Source organism: Mytilus edulis, chromosome 2, assembly GCF_963676685.1.
Source record: "Mytilus edulis chromosome 2, xbMytEdul2.2, whole genome shotgun sequence".
NCBI classification, from domain to species: domain Eukaryota; kingdom Metazoa; phylum Mollusca; class Bivalvia; order Mytilida; family Mytilidae; genus Mytilus; species Mytilus edulis.
Window position 1 is genome coordinate 94309923 of NC_092345.1, and position 23493 is coordinate 94333415.

The 23493-nt window shown below is 31.2% G+C and overlaps 1 protein-coding gene across 12 annotated transcripts in view; it reads left to right on the forward strand.

Moving 5' to 3' along the window:
- Positions 1-23493, forward strand: part of LOC139513492 (voltage-gated inwardly rectifying potassium channel KCNH6-like) — a 119374-nt gene that overhangs the window by 66589 nt on the left and 29292 nt on the right. For 6 of the 12 annotated variants that reach the window (XM_071302048.1, XM_071302052.1, XM_071302051.1 and 3 more), the window contains one exon: positions 738-767. The exons of the other annotated variants lie outside the window; for them this stretch is intronic. In XM_071302048.1, coding sequence (XP_071158149.1) covers positions 738-767 — 30 coding nt within the window. The remainder of the gene's footprint in view (positions 1-737; positions 768-23493) is intronic. 12 annotated transcript variants of the gene reach the window in all.

Genomic DNA, 23493 nt, shown 5'->3' on the forward strand with positions numbered 1-23493 from the left:
TAGAAACTGGTATGCTAACTATTTTGGATCACCTAAATTTCACAGCCCAAGCTTTTGTTTGTTTACATTATTGTTTGTTTGCATGTGTTCCTTGCTTTTGTCAGGGTATTTTCTTATATTCTTTTAAGTGTTTCTGTCAAGTTGTGCATGCATGTATTTTTTTGAAAGATTAACTTTTTTGTTTCTCCTGTTGTCATATTTTTGAAAAAAAGAAGTCTGTGTATTACAGTGCAGTTGTATGTGATCATTGTTTATTCTATATAATTGATTTTTTGGCTTAAACATGTCTTATAACTCACTGTCATCTTCTGTTATCCCCTCAAATCCAGTCAACCTTTAATTAAGTTACTGTGCTCTTAATATTTTATGTTTCATCTTTTACATTGTAACAAAATTATTTATCTTAGCAATGTTTTAATCATGTAAATCATCTAAATATTGCATGGCCATATTGATGACAAATAGGAACAGTGATTGCTGATAATGTGTCATCTACTCAGTACTGATAATTGCTTGTAAGAATTAGAGTTAGATTGCTAATAGTTTGTGATATATATGTGTTAAAATTGAAAAAAGAGATGTGCCCAAAGACAGACAACTCTAGATGATCTGTCAGTGAGAATCTATGGGAGATAACTCTAGATGATTAGTAGTGAGAATCTATGGGAGATAACTCCAGATGATTTGATAGTGAGAATCTATGGGAGATAACTCTAAATACCTTATTGTACTTACAGAAATTTTCTGTCAAGGACCAAATTGAAATGGTAAGGAAATTGCATGTTTCTTTTTAAAGATTTATAATATCTATGATTTTTTTTATCTGGAATACACACAGTTTAGAATAAACACACTTTGGGATTGATTTAACTAGTCAGTAGATTTTCTTTAATTTTCTTTATTTAAGTTATTTTGAGAAATCAAATTCAGTTGTGAGAAATATACCAATGTCACAAACCCATTGTTCCAATGCACAGAGTACAGAAAAAAAGTAAAACCATTGATATTTCACTTGTCAGTTTTAATGAGGTAAAAGCACTAAATTGGTTTTCATTAATTTATTTTTTCAAATAAGTGTACAAAGGAAGAATATGTCATATATGAACTACATAGATTTGAATTCTTTATTATTATTATTATCCTCCAAACCCTCTTTAATTAGGTGGAAGATATGTTGCATTCACCTTTTTTGTCTGTCTCTTTATCCATTCATCTATTAGTCCATTTGTACATTTGTCCTTAAAAACATATCCATTACACTTTTCTCAGGTAATACAGAATAATTTCATTTTTGGTTAGCAGTTAGGCAAGTACAGTAATGGGGTTTTCTCTCTGTTTTTCATGGTTCATTGGTCTTTGTTTTGTTATCTTGGTTAATGTTAAGTTTATGTGACAGTCTTTAATAAATCTTTATACTTAGGACTATCAACATAATATCAATGATAAGTAAAGAAGGCGAGACATTTCAGCGTGTGCACTCTTGTTATCATAATATTACATACATTGGGGGGAGGGGAGACACAGAGACAGATACCATCACATGAAAAATATGCATCATTATACAAAGGGACACAACTCACATGACTTAACTACAAAACAACATGCGACCATACATATACATAACAATAAGACAATCTTGTATTGTGTTTAAATTGATGTGATTTAAAAACATGTATTTCTACTTTAATCATAAACCAAATTAAAAAGGAGGCATACAGTGGGTCCCTGGTGTCCGGCAGGTGACATCTCGCATTACCTGATTTCGTTATATCCGCAATGTAACACATATAGAATCTTTCTTGTAATTGTTAGTCTTCTGAAGGGACAGAAGAGATTAAAATTGATAAGTTCAAGAGCAATGTAACACATATAGAATCTTTCTTGTAATTGTTAGTCTTCTGAAGGGAAAGAAGAGATTAAAATTGATAAGTTCAAGAGCAATGTAACACATATAGAATCTTTCTTGTAATTGTTAGTCTTCCAAAGAGATTAAAATTGATAAGTTCAAGAATTAAATATTAACTGTAATCTAATGATTAACCATATTTAGCCAATTTTAATAACAAAATATAACATCATCAGATTAAATTTATTTCGTTAAAGTAAAATTTGTATCAGATTGAAATAAATTTTACTCTGCATCCATAGCAGTCTGTTTGGTTCAAATTCAACTATATTTCATAGTATAAAATCTTCCCTTTTCTTAAAAATAAGTTATTTTTAGAAGGCATCTGCGAAATCACTGGACATTTGAGTAACTCTCAAAACATGGTTTTCACTTATTTTGGACAACCTATACACAAAATCCTAAGGGTGAAATCCATACATACAGAAGATTTTATGAAATAAAATAAAATTGAGAAAGGAAATGGGGAATGTGTCAAAGCGACAATAACCCGACAATAGAGCAGACAACAGCCGAAGGCCACCAATGGGTCTTCAATATAGCGAGAAACTCCCGCACTCGTAGGCGTCCTTCAGCTGACCCCTTAAAAAATATGTATACTAGTACAGTGATAATGGACGTCATACTAAACTCGGAATTATACACAAGAAACTAAAATTAAAAATCAAACAAGACTAACAAACACCAGAGGCTTCTGATTTGGGACAAGCGCAAAATTGTGGGGGGGGTTAAACATGTTTATGAGATCTCAACCGTCCCCCTATACCTCTAGCCAATGTATGTTATGAATTTGTACGATATTATCCGATTATTGGTTTTATCAGTTTAAAAAAGTGAAGTCATAAGGATTCGGTGTGCGGATACACTGGACTGCACCGTAACCATTAAAAATCCAGGATATCTTGATAAGCATGGAAAGTTAATTAATGAAAAATAACCTCTGTTTGACCTTGATAAACATTTTTATGAAGTGTGCATTTAGCTCTAATGTGTGATGGTTTATCTACAACTTTTATTTTATTACAAGTAGATAAATTTGATTTCTCTGGTTATTTTAGAGTGCTTATTAGTTTCACTGGACTATTTTATTTACTTTTAAGTTTGTTGAATATTTAAAAAACTTTACCATGTTTACAGACCTTATATATTCATGTTGGAAAATTAAGAAGACAGTTAATCTAAAAATTAAGATTAGTAATAATATATTATTATGAATGCTTGTCAGGCTTTAGGTGCTGTAAGCTTTCAGTAACCATATAAACATTGTTTGCAATAGTATTAAAAATCATTGTACACTTTTTGTGTAGGGACCAGCTTAACCCAACCTCTGGGTGTTGGATTTATTGGTGTGTTAACCCCCATTGCTGTCCTTGGACTGTTTTCTGTTCTTTTGTTAGGTTGTTGTCTCTTTGACACATTCCCTGATTTCCATTCTAAATTTTTATTCCATCTTCAAATCATTGAAATTCTGAAAGTGGATTTAGGTAGTGACTTGACTTTAGATTTCCCTATAAGGTTGGTATCATAACCAGTTATAAATGTTATAAATGACCGGCAGACTTGTTTGGTTTATAGATTAATTATATGGTAATTATGCAGATATGAGCTATTTCGTGTAACTATGACAACATTTTCACAACCTAGTGTTGTATATTCCGGTTTAAAAAAAATTACAAGATAGAAATGTGTTGATGTTGTTATTGATATGAAAACTTTAATTTAGAATACATTTTTTTGTAAATTTTATAATCCCTTTATTTAAGTTAATATATATATATAGAAAAAAGTGTTGACCAATTCATTTTTTTTTTTTAGATATTCTTCATGTTAAAGTTTTCAAGTATTTGAAAAAATATGTGTCTTTTAGATCCCAAACACTAACCAAAAAAAATGTGTGTATAAAATTGTGAAAACGATACAAGGACTGCTGTGTCTCTATTATTAAAGTAAACTTACCATTTATTGCAATTTAATACAATAAAGTTTGCTTTGTTTCAAAACAATGCTAGTTAATATATAAGATACAAACATCTTTAGTATTGGTTTAGTAACATATCCATGTGACTGTTTGTTTGGTAACATGTGACTGTTTGTTTGGTAACATGTGACTGTTTGTTTGGTAACATGTGACTGTTTGTTTGGTAACATGTGACTGTTTATAAGTGACTGTTTGTTTGGTAACATGTTGCTGTTTATAAGTTACTACTTCCTCAGTATATAAGATTCAGTGTGATTGTTAATTGACTCCTTGCCTTCTACAGGAATATGTATAGTGATGTGTAATGTATATACAAGTTAAACAGGTTCATTTACACTATGATGTTTTAATGTAAATAGAATGTCTACAGTTATCATGCTTTGTCCTTAAGAGTCAGATTCCTGAAACAAACACTTCTAAATTAATGTGAACGTTATTATTTTGCATTACTCAAAATAGCTTGATGTACCCGTAAGTTGGATGCTTAATATGGGGTCTCATTGGGGGGGTTCTGATCCCGGAACCTGCTTACTGTTTTGTCAGATTCTCATATCCCGCTTACACTATGTACGTAAGCAATTCTCTATTTAATACCCCCGTCAAAATTTTGAAGGGACGTATTATGGTATACAAATGTCCTGCGTCTGTCTGTCTGTTCGGCGTAAACATGTCGCACCGTAACATGAGAACGACTTATCCAAATTTCATGAAACTTATTATAGTTTTATCATATGATGGTCAAATGATCTATATACTTTTTGGTGAAAATAAGATTTAAACTTTTTGAGTTACAGCACTTTGTAACTAAAACAGGGGTATGTTTTTTTCACATGTCACACCGTATCTCAAAAACGATTTTTGATAATTGCTTAAAACTTTACACACTTCTTAGTTATATTTATCTTAAGAACTGTATACTTTTTTGTGATGATTCAAAATTTCATTTTTGAGTTATTGAGTATTTTGTAAAAAAAAAGGCGGAGTTTTTTTTTTACATGTCACGTGGTATCTCAAAAACTATTTATGATTATTGCTTAAAACTTTTCACACTTATTTGTTATATTAATCTTAAGATCTGTATACTTTTTGGTTTTGATTCAAAATTTTATTTTAGTGATATTTTGTTTTTTGTACCAAAAAATGAGGGGGGGGGGGGGGGGGGGGGGGGTTCACATGTCCCGCTGTATCTCAAAAACAATATATAGTTATTGCTTAAAAATTTCCCATGTCCCGCTAAACTTCATTTCCCATTTTCATGGCACAATAATTTTACTTTCATTAGTCACGCTTACAAAAAATTGGCAATCCTGCATCATGCTTTGACCCAAATGAGACCCAATAATAAGAGATATATGTATATATAGTACATTAACATGTACTTTGTGATACAAAATACAATTACGGTTATTAAGAGGGCTCGCCGGTATAAATCCAATTTTTTTTTTAATATAGGATTTCGTTATATTTTTCTATAAATGAGCTTTATCTTATACTTAATAGAAAAATTAAATAAATTCACCATTCATTTAAGCTCACAATATGCCATCGAAAGAAGCATACATTTTTGTAAAGTAACTTTTTTTCTGTTGAACTAAAAGGTGAAATAAAGATAATATTGAAATAATAAAAGAACTGAATTACAGAAATCTCTCAAATTTTACAATAGTTGAGTTTAAGTACAGCTTATTTGAAAAAAAAATAAAAATATAGGTCACCGATGAGTTAAAAAAGATATTTCAATTTTAATGCTAAAAAATGGCATTTTTGAACCAAAGGGAGATAATTTGGAGCTTTTTCAATGATATATACATTTTAAAAGTCATCTGGGGCCAAAATGATTTGATTTTTTTTGAATGATTTTTGTACTATATGATGAAGTAACAACTAATAAAGTAAGAAATAAGATTTGTAATGAAAAAAAAAATGTTTAAATTTTTTCAGAAATTTTTATACCCGCGAGACCCCTTAAAATACGTTATCTTCAATTTCAAAAATGTTTAATAAAATAATGATATATTTTCTGTGATACCTGAACCAGTAGAATTAAAATATAAGGGAAAACAATGAGATCTTATAAAGATCAGTTTGAACTTTGAATATGTTTATTTAAGCTTTTGAGCACTCTGTTGAATCTAATTTAAGACAAGTCCTGATATTTGCCAAATTGGAGAAGACCTAGTAGATTTGATTTGATGGTCTAGATCAGTTGATTAAAACGTGTCAAGATTTACAGGAACCATTTTCTTTTATTAGTTAGTGGTTAACTAATTAATCTAAAAATGGAGGGCAGAATAGATAAGTTTGTTTTGTTTCAAAACAATGCTAGTCAATTAATATATTAAGATACAGACATTCTAATTATCATTCTTTATTACCAGAGTGTTTGTTTAGTAACATATCCATGAGCCTGTTTATATGTGACTTCCTACTCTGTATATAAGATTCAATGTGATTGTTAATTGACTCCTTGCCTTCCACATGAATATGAAGTGATGTGTAATGTATATACAAGTTAAACAGGTTCATTTACACTTTGATGTCACCTAATGTAAATAAATAGTCTACAGTTATCATGCTTTGTCCTAAAGAGTCAGATTCCTAAAACAAATACTTCTAAATTAATGAACGCTATCATTTTGCATTAACCAAAATAGCTTGATGTAAGTTGGATATATACCTAATAAGGGATATATATAATACATGTACATGTACTCACAATACACCATTCAGGCTATTGAAATACGTTATCTTCAATTTTATAAATGATTAGATATATTTTGTGTGATACCTGAACCAGTAGAATTAAAATACTGTGGATTCATTATCATTTGTTGGATACCAATGTTTGTGGATTTAGTGTTAACAAGTGAACCAACAAAGTAAATCTTCAACCAATGTCATATTTTACATAGGCTTGTACGCAGAATTTGGCAAAACCACGAAATTAGATATCGACGAATAAGCAAGTTTTCCTTAATCCACGAAAATAATTAAATAGTACATATGAAAATAAATGAAACAGTATAAGGGAAAACAATGAGAACTTATAAAGATTAGTTTGAACATTGAATACGTTTTTTTTTAAAGTGTTTGAGCACTCTGTTGAATCTAATTTAAGACAAGTCCTGATATTTGCCAGATTGGAGAAGACATAGTAGATTTGATTTGATGGTCTATATCAGTTGATTAAAACTTGTAGTCAATGAGACGTGTCAAGATTTACAGGAACCATTCTCTCTTATTAGATAGTGGTTACCTAATTAATTTAAAAATGGAGGGGAGAATAGATATAGATTCTGATATTCCCATAATTATATATTTATTATATAAGACAAGTCTGAATGGAAAACATCGTTCAAAACTATGATTGCGTTGGATAAAAACAGCAATTATTATATGTGTGCATGTTAAACAAATTTAGTTGTAGAAGGGTCTAAACACAGCACAAACAACATTTTCCAAAAAGACCAAAAGAGCGAAAAAGTATATTTTAACAAAACCCATTTGACTAACAGGTCGATATATACATGTAAGTTTAGAAACCCAATACTTACACCATAAACCATGTGTGTGGCAATAAACTTCTATGAAAGTAGTCATTTGGAATTGGGAGTTTTTCTTAATAATCCTTAGCTGTTAATGAAATCTTCAGGGACAAGCAAGCTTACTTTACTCACTATTGATAATAGAATTGAAAATTTCCATTTTCACCCCAGAAATGTTGAATACATGGGTTTACTTTGGGAATACTTTTAGTTTGTTTTAAGTATTTTAGGTGATCGTAAAATTAAGCTGGTTTAAATAAAATTGTTTTTGTCTGCTATTAAAATCAATAGTCAATACTGTACAGTCGCCATGGACATTTTTGAAAAGTTTATGTTACTGTTTTGAATGGCCAAATTTAGGAAATTGTTAAATATCTTGATTGGACTGGAAATGAATTAGAACTGTTATGTTATATCCTTACAAGTTGGCAGCTGACTACATGGTACAAGTTTTGTTTATTTTCAAGGCTGTTCAATGACCTTCCCTCATACAGGCACATTATTTGAACTCTAGTGGATAGTCAATGACAATCATACCACATCTCCTTTATTTCTATATTTGCTTGTCCATAATCATTTAATGTATATTACTTACAATTATATCAGGTAATAGACTCAGGTATAGGCAAAAAATCAGTATTAAATTATAAATAGAATGAATTGAGTAGTACAATGAGTATACATATGTTAATTAAGGAAATGAAAAAGTCTTTTATACACACCTACTGATGAGTTCGTTCTGTTTATAGATCAAAAGGAAGGTAAGAGATCACACCAATCAACCATTTAAACACATTTTTATTACTGTTTTTTTTTGTAATACATATTTTAAAAATCCATTTTTTGAAATTTTAGACACATAGTTACAAAATATTTTAGTACACTATTTCCTACTTATTGTTGGTATTGATAGCACATTTTGAAACCTACTTTCCAATTTATATGCCACCTTTTATTTTCTTGTCCAAGTAAATGGTCATTCTGTTGGTAGCTTCACTGTACTGAACTTTTATAGTGTGTTTACATCTATGACAGTTTGTTGTTTGTTGGTGGTTTATGTTGTCTATTGTTTGTTGGTGGTTTATGTTGTCTGTTGTTTGTTGGTGGTTTGTGTTTGCTGTTGTTTGTTGTGGTTTATGTTGTCTGTTCTTTGTTGGTGGTTTATGTTGTCTGTTGTTTGTTGGTGGTTTGTGTTTGCTGTTGTGCCAGTCAGGAGTTTGTTGGTGGTTTATGTTGTCTGTTGTGCTAGTCTGTTGTGTTTGGTGGTGATTTTGGTTGTTTGTGTTGTTGGATGGTTGGTTTATGTTGTCTGTTGTACTAGTCAGTTGTTTGTGTTGTTTGATTGTTTGTTGAAAAAAATTGTCTGGTGTGCTAGTCAGTTGATTGTTTGTGTTGTCTGTTGTTGGTGGTTTATGTTGTCTGTTGTGCTAGTCAGTTGTTTGTTGGTGATTAGTGCCAGTCTGTTGTTTATTGGTGGTTAATGTTGTTTATTGGTGGTTTATATTGTCTGTTCTTTGTTGATGGTTTATGTTGTCTGGTGTACTAGTCAGTTGTTTGCTGTTGGTTTGTGTTTGCTGTTGTTTGTTGTTTGTTTGTGTTTGCTGTTGTTTGTTGGTGGTTTGTGTTGTCTGTTGTGCTAGCTAGTTGTTTGCTGGTGGTTTGTGTTTGCTGTTGTTTGTTGGTGGTTTATGTTGTATGTTAATGGCTTATATTGTCTGTTGTTTGTTGGTTGGTTTATGTTGTCTGTTGTGCTAGTCTGTTGTGTTTGTTGGTTTGATGTTGTTTGTTGGTGGTTTGTGTTGTTGGATGGTTGGTTTATGTTGTATGGTGTGCTAGTCAGTTGTTTGTTGCTGGTTTGTGTTGTTTTTTGGTGGTTGTTTATGTTGTCTGTTGTGCTAGTCAGTTGTGTTTGGTGGTTTGTTGGTGATTTTTGTTGTCTGTTGTTTGTTGGTGGTTTGTGTTGGTTGGATGGTTGGTTTATGTTGTCTGTTGTGCTAGTCTGTTGTGTTTGTTGGTTTGATGTTGTTTGTTGGTGGTTTGTGTTGTTGGATGGTTGGTTTATGTTGTATGTTGTGCTAGTCAGTTGTTTGTTGCTGGTTTGTGTTGTTTTTTTGGTGGTTGTTTATGTCTGTTGTGATAGGTAGTTGTTTGTTGGTTTGTTTTATCTGTTGTTTGTTGGGTTGTTCATGCTGTCAGTTGTGATGTTCTTAAATTTGGGTAATTCCTTTTATCCTTATTTTTTTATGTAAACTAACACTTTATTCATATTGTTATAGTGCTGAGTAAAGTTTCAAATCAGTATCCCTTGATGATTTTGTTAATATAACCACAGGAACTTTCATATATATATATATATTGGTGTATTTGAATTGGTAGCACATATGACAATCAAAAAACTTTAGCTTGAGCAATTGGCAATATTTTGAGCACTGAAGGATTTTTTTTCAATACAACATGGTACACTGCAGGTCCAGATTTTCACAACAGCACAATATTTCACATTTATAGTATTGGTCTTATTAGTTTATGTAATGGCCTTTAATGTTAAGCCTCAATTCCCCATTTTTTCTACTGTTACAGTCAAATGTGCCTAAATATCTTGTTATTTCTCAAATCAAATGTTTTGAGATATCACATTAATCATTGTGCACATTACCTCATTTCCACCATATTTCAGTCATTACACATGATTAGATTAAATTAGAAGTATTTTGTCTCTAAATTTGTTGCATGTACATGCTCATCAAGCAGGTTTTCAATTGAACTTGACATCAGTTTCAGAGTTCATTGACCTTTAAAATAATCCAAAGAGTACCAGTGGCTGCTGACATTTAAATTTGTTAATGAGGATCACCAAGCCAAACCTATCTATTTGATATTACCAATGTAAATTAATTATATATCTAGTCTGAACCCACTTTGAAATTAAACTTGATTGTAATCATCATCCATGGTGATTGGTTTATAATTGAAAATGGAATAAAGGAGGGAAACAATTTATACATGTAGTGTTTTATGGCAATAATATTGTTAAGAGTAATGAGTAGAACCAAATTGTATATGATGTTATATATTGCAGATTTTCCATTGCATTCACCATTGGTAGTATTTATCAAATGTAAATTGGTAGAGAAAATCTATGCAAGATCCATTTGTAAAATAAGATATTTGAAGCTCAGTATCTTCTCATTTGTTTAATGACTTTCTTTGATAACTTAAGTCCTCCCACTCACCAAAACATAAGAAATTTGCATAATTATATTAAATGAAATGTTTAATCATTCCTTCCCTACTCCTACTTGTTTTGAAACATTACCAATTATAGATAAAATTTACTCCTGTCTAGAATTTAACATTATCTCTTTGAATGGTTTTAAACGAGATGGGAATTAATGTCATCATCAAGCTATTATTTGTAATTATAAATGCATGAATATTTGATAAAAGATTGGGATGAATTGTTATTCCTATAAAATGTTATTTCCCATTGGTGTGAATTCTGAGAAATGAATCTGATTAAATGTGTATATATATGATTAGATTCTTTTTATTAAGTTTTAATGTAAATTAAGTTGGACTAAAATGACACTTTAATTGTAAAGATTTTATATTCAATGAATGTCTGACAAGAATACTGCACCTAACTTATCACTTTACTGTGGATATAAACTGTTATAGTTTATTGTTTTCAATTATTCTAGCAAACATTGATTGTTTTGTAGACAAATATGCCTAAGAGATTTAGAGATCATTAGGAATATTTATGGATGAGGCTGAATATATCCTCTATTAAAAAAAAAATCCCGACCACTTCTACCTTGCTAATTTAAGATATTAAGCATTAGAAAATTACCAAAAAAATCACAGAGTTTTTGTACTTGTGTAAAGTGTGAGTGATAAGTGTATGAGAAAGTGATGGTGAACATCTAAGCATCCTTTTATTGACAATACTTAACTTAGTTTTAGTGAATTGATTTGGATATACTTGTCAGATATTGTGAAGGTTTATTATCTTCTATATTCCCTATAGGGTATTTCTCACTCTTAGATAAAACAATAAGCTGACACTGGCATGAACCAAAGTTGGTACAAAGTGTAATCACAGCTCAATTTATAGCTTTGTTTTCTACAGTCGGTTCTTTAAGGAAGAATGTATTGGCTCTACCTTATAAATCTCAGAAAGATCAAAATGTTTACAATTTTCTTCAATAAAAATACTGCAGGCAATATCAATAAACAATATACAATGTACATAAGTGTAACTTTGGTATGTATTCTCTTTGTTTAGGTTCTATATCTGTTACTGTACATAAGTGTAACTTTGGTATGTATTCTCTTTGTTTAGGTTCTATATCTGTTACTGTACATAAGTGTAACTTTGGTATGTATTCTCTTTGTTTAGGTTCTATATCTGTTACTGTACATAAGTGTAACTTTGGTATGTATTCTCTTTGTTTAGGTTCTATATCTGTTACTGTACATAAGTGTAACTTTGGTATGTATTCTCTTTGTTTAGGTTCTATATGGGTTACTGTACATAAGTGTAACTTTGGTATGTATTCTCTTTGTTTAGGTTCTATATGGGTTACTGTTCGCTCATATTTCCATTCAGAAATACTGCCTCCTTTTCTATGAACCTGAAGTGTAAATGTGTGTATAGAAATATGGATATATGGACTTCTGCCATCCAGCAGTAAGTCCCAAACTGAGCTGGAGTCCATTTGGCTGTATTAATATATAACTATCTTTGGTTAGAATATATATGGGGTCAGTAAATTCCATATGGGGTGAGAGCGAAGCTCGATCCCCATATGGAATTTACTGACCCCATATATATCGTATTAGGTCACTAGCACACTATGTAATGAATTTATCTTATCAACTATTACCTTAATATGTGATATTTAGACTAGTGGCCTATAAAAGTGATTAGGTCTTCAATACTGTTAGTATCATGAACCAACTTCAATAGGTCTATTCAAAAACAAATGCCAACAATTACAACTTGTTAGCTTTAAATTAGTTGTATGGAATTAATTTCAATTGTTCATTATCCATTTAATCGTCTGTTGAAACCTTTAAGATTTTTTTCTTGCAACCATGTTGTTTGTATAAAGGGACACAACTCCCCTTCTCAGCTAATATGGAACCTAACTAACCTAATATGGAATATACAGGGTCTCCACAAGGTTGCTCTTAACCAATTATATTCTTTTTTTCTAATTTTAATGCCAAATTATAGTGTTTACCTCAATTTCACGGTCCACTGAACATAGTACATGATAGTTTTAGTTGGACATCCATGTACTGTGGACACATTCTTGTATGTTTTTGTTTGATCAGCACTTGAAAGTTTATATTTTATGTTTTGGATTTTTAGTCATGAGCAAAAATGAAGAGACATTAATTTTTGAAATTGATACCTAGTGCAGCAAAATTGGTACTGTAATACATGCTAAACATCCTTTGCATTGATTTGTTTAATTGATGCAAGGTTTCAGAAGTATATATGCTTGTTGCAAGGAAACATTTCTGTCCCTATCCCTGACCCAACGGACCAATATTTACCACTGCTGATCCTACCTAACTGATTACTGTAAAATTTGTTTTTGCCTTGAATATACATGAGATATTTGCCACTATACATTAAGCAAACAGTAAATCAAATCATGACTCTTTGGGAAGAGATATTCATGCTAACATTACCATAATCAACTTTCTTTGTGTAGAGATAGTACTCATGCTATCATTTTAGAAGATTGTCTTTGGAAAGAGATAATCATGCTATCAGTACCCTAGTAGACTATTTGGGTATAGAACTGAGGTCATTTGTACCTTTCAGAATTGTAGAATGTGTATGGGAATAGATACCCACACCCTCTGTACCATAGTAGACTGTCTTTTGGTATAGAACTGATGTCGCCAGTGTCTAGATAATTAGTGTCCATTTATGTTACATCTAAATTTACAATCCATTTAATAGAATTGGAATCCACCCCTATTTACCATGTAATGTAAGATGAATTTTTAGCAGGTGTGTTTTGAATTTGATAAAAAATTGTGTTCCATTATGCACAAATGTCCTCAAGCATGGTTTCTTTCATTTATGTCCTACTTGGGGGAACATTATGTGTTTCGGTCTGTGCGTCTGTTCATTCGTACTTCTGATACTTCGTTCTTCCTTCCATTCATCCTTACGTCTATCTGCCCTGCTTCAGGTTGAAGTTTTTGGTGAAGGTAGTTTTTGATGAAGTTGAAGTCCAATCAACTTGGAACTTAGTGCACATGTTCCTTATGATATGATCTTTCTAATTGTTATCAAAATTTGAATTTTGACCCCAATTTCACGGCCCAATGGACATAGACAAATGTAGGACATCCATGTACTTTAGACCCATTCTTGTTTTATGCTGCCACAATGACAAACTTAGGAACTTCAAGAAACTTCTAACTTAAGTAGTTTGATTGATTTATTGATACAATAATCTATAGCAATAAGATCCAACTAAATACCAGAATGTACACAGTGATACATCTGATTACCAAATCTTCATCAGTGCAATAGAGGTTATTTGTCGACTTCAATTAGTTTGTACTATTTGGCAGTGCTTGATATGATTGTGTCGTAGGAACAACAATTGTATGATCATTTTGATGCTCTTTGGAAGATTGATTAAGATTTCAGTCGATCTTTGACATGGAATGGATTTCTAGACTTAATTAAATTCTTTGGATGTCCGAGAGGTTAAACCTGAATTTATAGAAAATGTGGAAGACTGTTTAGATGTAAAATAAGACAAATATAAAATATTGTAATTGTCTGAGCTCTTGTATATTTGAAAAGTGGGTGACTGATATCCAAGATCAGCTTGGATAATTTAAAAGGCATTGCTCTATTTCAGAGATGTCTCATGGAATACAGACTTCTATGTTGTGTTGTGGGAGACATATACATGAAACTAGTGAAATAACTTTACCCAAATACAGTGATTGTTCATAAGTACTCATAATGTAATGTTAGTTCAATATATATGTCATATAAAATCAAATCTGGTTTATTTCTGGTCTTATTTCATTAAATCAGTGCCTTGTAAATATACACTAAGATCCCCCCTGGTTTTAGTGGGATTTCTGTCACTGAATCTTTTGCTTTGTGGACTTGTTTATCTTCTCATCTTTTTTCTTTTTTTGGTTTGGTCAGATTTTCATTTCTTTACAGAATTTGATAACCCCCTTGGCATCTTCTATTTACCAGGTGACTTAAATGACCTTCTCCAAAAGGAAGGGGTCGAGAGAGTTAAATACCTGGGGAGTTTTTAACAATCTTGACCTCATGCAGATGCACTTGTCTTCAATCTTAACTGACTAGGATTGTCAGTTTTTCTAGTGAGGTTGGTGTTTTTTTCATGACACTCCAGCTTCCTTCACCCTAGTCCAAATAATTATGATGTCTTGGAAGGTTAAATGTTTACTTTGACGCCTTCCTGTCGATGTAAGGCGTCAAGGAAAAAAAAATATAATAGCCTTTCAAGATGTCATAATTATTTGGACTACCTCCACCAATAAAAATTGACCGCCCCGAAATAGCTTAAATGTGGCGCTTAAAAGTGAAGTTAAAACACCAACAATTGATCAATCAATTTAATGAACTTTGACACCCATGAAGATAATGCACTGTCTGGAATAAGAGAGGAAACTTCATTCTCAGATACTCTTAAGTTTTTTTTAATTTTTATTTATCAAATACCAATTTTTGTTATTAATCTTAACTTGTGAAAGCTTTTTTAGAAGCTAATACTCATTAATATTAATGAGTAAAGATGGTCATAATTGATGCCACTATTGATCCCATGCTCATCATTACCATTAATTGGCAACAACAATGGCTGTTTCAGTCATAACTGTCAATTCATTATAGCTCTCAATGAAGCTGAATACTGTGACAGAATATTAATTTGTGCTTGTTTATATGCTGTCAAATCTAATATTAATGAAAGGAGATTTTGGGTATATGTTATATAATAAGACAGCAATCCAATTACACAGAAAAAAAGAAATTTACTAGCTTAAAACCAGTATGAAATATTCATTTTAAACTGTTATTTTTAATTTTTTGAACCAATAAAAAAGTACAATATCCTTTCCATGTAGTAGTATTTTACTTGGTCCTAAGATCTGTTACAAATATACTATAAGACAACTGTTTGCACAATCTTTACACAGTATATTGAGATGAATTTGTATGAAGAAATAAGTAACTGTGGTCAAATATTGGGATCAAATAATGAATGAAATGGTGAATTCAAATATGTGTTCCTATGCAAACCAATCTACAATTAAGACACCAGCACTTGTTGTAAAATGATTTATATAGCAATATCAGTTAATAAACCAATCCTTGAAAGACATGGTGCTGGTAGTTGTGACAAAAAAAAATACAGAAACATCACAAAAATAAATAGCCCCTGTTTGCAGATTGTCAATGTGTCTAAGCCAATTGTACATGGTTTCAATAAAGTGAAATGAAACCGGTTCTCTTAGGCAGCAACCATTTGATGTTCTGGGGGGTTCTATGGTTTTTTTTTGGAAAAAAAAAGTTTTTTCCAGTTTTTGGGGAAAAAAAAAATTTGTTTTGAATTCTCGAAAAAAAATTGTTTGTTACCCCCTCAGCTGCCACTATATGTAATGCTAAAATTGAAAGAAAAAAATTGTTTTGGACTTGTCGCGAAAAAAATAGATTGTTTTTGCCGCAGGCGAAAAAAAAGTGTGTACAGAAAAAAAAACCATAGCCCCCCCCCCCGAAAATCAAATGGTTGCTGCCTTAAGAATTACTTTAACACTCCATAACACAAGCCCTGACAAACTTGGTTAAGACGATGGAAATGTGAAGAGTTAACAGATAGAAGGGCGGACCGATGGAATCAAAGTGAGACGAGACCGATCACAACAGCTCACTTGACCAATACTAGTATTAGATTTTGCAAACGAAAATTTCTACTTATCGCCGTGATTTTTAATTGTCCTTTCATAATAACTGTTTTTACTTTTCTTGATTTTCGGAGGTCGTTCTGACTGACTGTTTTATATACTGTGAATATTAAAAAAGATGGAATGGTCTCTTCTGATTCTCAAATAAGTTGAAGTTAACCCATGCTTTGCAAATTTTAGGGAGGGGGGCATGTACGCCTGCCACACCACCCCCGAACATAAGTGAAAAAATAGTTTGCATTATCAAAAGGCAGAATGAACCAGAAAACACAAATGCATTACTATACAGTGGGTTATTTTGCTCATTGTTGAGGATGTACAGTGACCTATCATGTTTGCATCCTAATCCTTTGGTTTCTGGTAGATAATTGTCTCATTTTCAGTTATACCACAAAACCTCTGATTTTTTTGTTATGTGAAAATCTGTGTGTAGCTATCTTATTTAGATTGGAAAAGTTTCAAATCAGATATGTGCCTTTAATAAAACAGGCATTAACCTTCATAAGAAATCGAACTCAATTTTTGAACTTGTATTGAACAACTTAATTTCTGAACTCCTAATTAGTATATGGCGAATTTGATTAGATATTCACAGCTTGAGTTATTATTTTATTGATGAAATAAGAAGGAAAGTTATTGGAATATATTTTTTTCAAAGCATATATGATTATGTTTATAATGAGTTCATTTTGATTAATATTTACCTTATTGGACTCCATGTTTAGATAATGTATTTCATATCCCTACTCAGTGAATTATAGATCAAATGTAGTGTTAAAAACTAGATAATATCTGATGAAAATACTCCTTCACAGAATTACAGTTAATTATTTAGGAAACGGGAAGGCAACTGATGTGAAGATTGTTTTTACCTTTATTTTACTTGATATAATTTTTCTGGACCTTTTTAGGACTTTTGCTCTTGGTTTGAAAAAAATATGACCTCTTGTGGAGACCATTGTTCTGATGATTATAAATGTGCTCCGTTGTTTGTTGCTGTTTTGTAAGGTTGCTGTTACATTTGCTTTTCAAATTTGTATTCATAACTATTAAATCCATCCTTAGTTTTTAAATTTTTACCAATTTGAAGAAACAAAAACAGAGAAAAGAAAATCCATTAGATCAATTTAAAGTTATTATTGAATTTAAACCGAGTGGTTTTATGACTATACGATTTCATGCTTTGTTTGTATATATTGGAGTATGATCTTAGACAGAGAATGATACACCTGGGTATTAGTCGGAGATTAACTGATCCACGATTCGATTGACAACTGTTCTAACAGATCCGTACTTGATCAATGTCTCATCTATGTTTGATAATATCCTTTAACAAAAGGAGAGGTTAATCGTGAACGTACATGTAAAGGCAGAATACTATTTTATATTCTTATTTGATGCCAAGATTATTCTATTATTAGTACTTCATCTCCTAATTTGACAGTCTTTAGATGATAAGAAATTCTAATTAATTACGAATCCAACTCTGCAGTATATGATTATATATACAGCTGTATGATGATAGGCAGGAGGAGCAATTTTACAAATTATAGTTTTTATTTGTGATGAGAAACATCAATATTATCCGACTAATTGGATATACTGCTATTACGGCATCATTTCATAGATCATGAAAACTACAAAAGGAGGAGTCATCTTGAAATATTTAATTGTTTAAAAGTATTCTTTGATGAAATTAGGAATAAAAAAAAGAACGGAAGGTGCATAAATCAAGTTCATCATAAAGTGAGGATTAATGAAAAACAGTTTTATTTTAAATTTGTTGTAATTTAAGTTCGATTTTCACCGATTTTTGTCTCCGTGTTAATAATTAAAAAAAAATTGTGCATTGCTGTTGAGATTTACGAGAGGAAAGTGTCCTAGAATGAAGATAAGCATCATGTGAGAATCATGTGACTTTAATTAATTATTATCCAGGTATAGCTACAGGTGACTGTGGAATTAATTGTTATACCGGTAGAGTTACGGGAGTAACTTCAACATTCAATCAGTATATTCTAATTTCCTGTAAGGCAGCCTTAAAATCAAACAATCGTGTAACTTAAATGTTACTAAGACTAAGGGACTGATGATTGAAAATTCAATAATATGTCCTTTCATTAAACTCTCGAGACCAATTATAATATTGCTGTTTTTCAGCTTCTGTTTTTGATGGTTTCGTGTGGTTTATTATAAATGTTTAGTCTATACTGGTACATTTATTGGGATGTATGCCTTGATATTTTAACAGAAATGTTATTGAAAATTTTCACATTTAAAGCATTTAATTCTACTTAGCTTGGAATTATAGAAAATGAAGTTACAAATGTATAAAGAAACCTCCTATCAGGCAATGAAATAAAATTAAGATTATTGGCATTAAAAAAAGTGTTTCCATGGTAAATGTTAGTTTTGACAATTACCAAGTTACACCAATGTTGGATTATTTCGGAAGTGGGTTTTATAAGCAGGATCACAAACTTGCAAAAACTGCTGTGAGAACCAAGAGATATGGCCGTCGCCGATCTGCCATTACTGAGGTGAGTTGTCATGGTTAGGTTTCAATAACTCAAAAAATATGATTATTTGACTGATGTTTAAGTTGGAAATTATTTAGATTCTAATTTTTTCTACCTTAGAAAGTTGTATTCAAATAGAATACATGGTGTTTTTGTCGATAACAAAATTTTGTTCTGTTAAAACTATCTTTTAAAGAAGTTGTTTCCCTTTGCCAATATAATATAGTTGAAACTTGGACATATAAGTGATATCAAAAAGTTTTTGTATGTGCTCTTGACCTTTAAATATTTCTGGAGATATTTTAATAACATTTAATATCATGGTTTTATTCACAATGATAAGGTATAGTTTTAAAATAAATCATTGTGTATTAAATCTTGTTTTATCAGAGTTATGCCCATGTTATGGGAAACTACATCTTTTTGCTTCGACTAAGTAGCAATTAATGTTTTGAAGAGGAGTCCACTTTTTGTGCCTTTGGACAAATAAGACTTTTTCATAAATACCTTAATTAAAGGATACATAAACTATGTGAGATCTAAGGGATGCTTTAATAATCTATTGATGGTTATGACAGCCTTAGAGGGCCTCGGTGCCGAAGTGGTCTAAGTTGTTACTACAAGTCAGTCAACACTGAGGTTGTGATTTAAGGGCATACAATACAGTTTTTATCCCGTATTTACCTTTTGATAAAAATTTCCATATAGACTATTTTTTACCTGATTAAATCAAATATGTAATAAAAAATATACCTTCATGTGCTACTTTTTGAGTAAAATAAGGTCGAAATTTTGTATATTTGCTCAGAATTTGGATTTGTGGCCGTATTTTTTCTTTCGAAAGAAAGACATAACTTTTTTGTTTTAAAAGATAAACACAAATTGTTTTTTGTTAAATAATTTGTAATTTCTGATATTATAAGTATTAGAAATATTTATACATTTTATATTCAGAAATATCTCATATTTATCAAATGTTCATGAATGTAGAAGAAAACATCATTTTTTGCGGTATATTTTTCAATTTTAAAAAAAATGCACTATTTATAGTTTCATGAAAATTAGCACACATAATCTGCTCGCGTAATCAAACCAAATGGCATTTTAAAAAAGAGGGGTCCATGAACTTGTTTTCAAGTTAAATTAGTTTGAATGATAAAAATCTGTAGAAAACTGAAATTTTTCCTGATAAGTCACAGTTTGACGTAGCGAAAATAACAATTTACATTAGCAATGTCATTACCTCCCCTATAACTGTATCGTATGCCCTTAACCCTGCTTGTGCAGGTGCACTCGACTCCAATCTTAATTGACTTGGATTGTCAGTTTTACTATCAAAGGTCGATGGTTTTCCCCAGACACTCCAGCTTCCTCCACCAATAAAAACTGGCCTCCAAGAAATAGCCTAAATTACGGTGCTTAAAAGTGGCTTAAAACACCAAATTTCAATTATGACATCCTTTAGCTTTACGTTCAAAGCTTCATATTTTAGAAGGTAGGAGAGCTTCATAATTCATATCTTGTTTAGAGAGCCCTATGTTATTGGCTTAATTATTTGTCTATCATGTCTTTTATTGTTGACCTTTTATTCATAGTTCAATGAGCATGTTTCTTAGTTTATCATTTGATTTCAAGCTTGAATGACCTGATTGACTATTTAATCTATTACTCATACTCATTGATTGTCATTGTTTATAGTTATCCTAAGATTTAAAAATGTCTTTTCCTCAGAAACCATTCATAACCAAATATAGGCTGAATATTTTGGTTATTAGTTTTTTTCCCTACAGTGGCTACCAGTTAACCTGTTCAACATGGCTTATAATAGTGTTAGTTTAAATTGCAAGTAATTGTCTGATTTCTTAAGAACCATAACATTTACTTTGTTTCCCTTATATTATTATTACAAATATGGAAACAATAGTGGGTGGGTGGGGGGGGGGGGGGGATTAATGTACAACAAAGAATTGTTGACATCTTATTTTAGATTACAATTTTTGTTTGATATGAAAAATTGTAATTTGGTAAATGAATTATATGATAAGGGACGACATCAAAAGTTCAATGTAGGATAAAAAACTTAATTCACATAGTTTTTTCACTGAACCCCCCCCCCCCCCCCTTAACTTAATTTGGGAAAAATTGATTTACCAATAGGGATATATGTAAAAATCGATTTTAGATATACAAAACTTGCAGAATTTCAACCCCCCCACCCCCAAACTATTTGATTTAAGTTTGTTATCCTTCATCGATCTTTTGATGTCGTCCCTAACAGGGAGCACTTTAACTGCAATGCCTTTATATTGCTACTGTCAAGTAACTTCAGATTAAAACTATAATAGATAATATTGATGACATAATTGTTTGCTATTTCTTGGAAGAGATATATTTAATATAAATGTCAATAGCATCATATTTGTTTGTCTTTTATCGTTGATTAATAGCTGTATGTGCAAGGTATTGTCAAAGTCAACAGTTAATCATTTTTTTCTTTGTAAATCATGAAAAGTGTTTTTATGCACTTGGCATTTCATTGTAGCAAATATGGATGATTAATTTAAAATTGTAAGGTTTTTCATAATGTGTCTGAAATAGAAACCATGTATAAGCAGGGTTCAAAGAAACTTTAATAGTTATTTTCCAATAAATCATTTGCAGAACAATCAAAGAAATATTATAAGTCATACAGTGTAAGATTTCATAACAACAGAAAAATAAACATGGACAGTCAGCATATTCCTACTCCTCAGAAACAAGGCCATGGCAGTGCACTTTAGCATACAAAGCTATATTTATCAATCATATATGCAAAGTCATAACATTTTCTAGATTATTACTTAAGTTTCCATTGATTTTATGATGATAGACAAACCCCAATTTTGAAGCACTGATCAAGCTCTTTACCGACCATATCAAAACGTATTGCCTATTGGTGAAATAACCCAAAATATCAGGTACTATATATGCAGAAATGTTTTGCTAATTTTTTTTTTTATGTTTTAATATTTCAAATTTGCAATAGGATAGGTTTTGCAAAGATAACAAAACAGGCATTTTAGAATTTGATACCTTTACATGTATGATGTATCTCAGATACTATAAGCAATAGGTCATTTTGTATTTCCTGTATGGAATGATTTTAAGGTCTTCCTGTCTGTCTGACAGGTATCAACTGACCATGACATTATGTTCATTGGTCATTGGTCAATGCTAAGATTCCATAGTTTAGTCCTAATTTCAGATATTCACTATATGTAATAGGTCAATTTCATTTTGTGTAAGGAATGATTGAAAGGTGTACATGTCTGTATAGCAGGTGTCATCTGACCTATTTCATGGGTCGATTGTAAATGCTCAGTTTTGGAGGTTAGTATAAGAAAAGGAGATATAGTATGATATCATTCTTCAAAGTGATAAAAGTGTTTCCACATAGGTCAGATTCTGAGTCAGTTTGAGTATTTTGTCAGCTATATTTGGCTTTTTGAATTAATGTGTAAGGTTAACTTGTCTGCCAGACAGGATTCACCTGACCTTCACCTCTCTTTTATTAGACTTCATAGATCTGCGGTCAACTCTCAATTCTCCAACTGACAAAGAACATGCAAATAAACTTAAAGACAGTTAAAGCAATGATTCCATCTTGACTCAATGCAGGAACAGGAAAGAATTTAACTATCCAGCAAAACAAAAATAAACAGTACTATATCTAAGAATGTTCCATGCTACTGAATGTGAATTCAAACGACTAAACTGCTGATATTAAATATTGCTGTCTTTCTGAATGAAGTTACCTAAAATTTATCTATAATAGAACTTTTTTAAGCTGTACATATGTGTTTCAGAATTTACTTGACCTTGACCTCTTTTCATAGTTCGTAGTTCAGGGAGTCCCCACAATCATTAGTTTTCAGGCTCCTTAAATTATAGTTTTGCAGTTGTTAATAATTTGTTTTGATAACCATTAGAAGTCGGTGGGCCTATCTGAATTGGTCTAAGAAAGTCAGATCACCTGTAAGAGAACCACTGATCTTTGCATGAGATCTTACAATCCTAATCAATTAAGATTTGAGTCAAACACACCTTGCTAGGATCAGAGTTTAAACTTAGTATTAAAAAAAGGCTAATGATCACTGTAGATTAATTACACCACTCAACCATTGAGGCCTTTATGTTGTTTGATGATCCAGTGTTGAATATAGAATAATCATGACATTTTGGAATATATGGAATATGCAAGTTCTGTTTATGACTAATATGAGAATGGAATAAACATTGCACAATTAACTCTTTGACTATAAAATGTGATATGTAGCATTGATTTAAGAATGATGTACCAACTAATGGATAAAATAAGACTGTAAAGAAATAGAATCAGCTGTCAAACCCAATTTGTATTGTTATAAAATGACCATTGACAGATTTATTTTATCAGATATTTCTATGGCAAATTACAATAACAATAACACGTTGCTTCACATTAATGTATCATGTTGTTTCTGTCAGAGGACAGTAATGGATGAATTGTAAGCCAGTGCCTGGAAAACAATAACTATT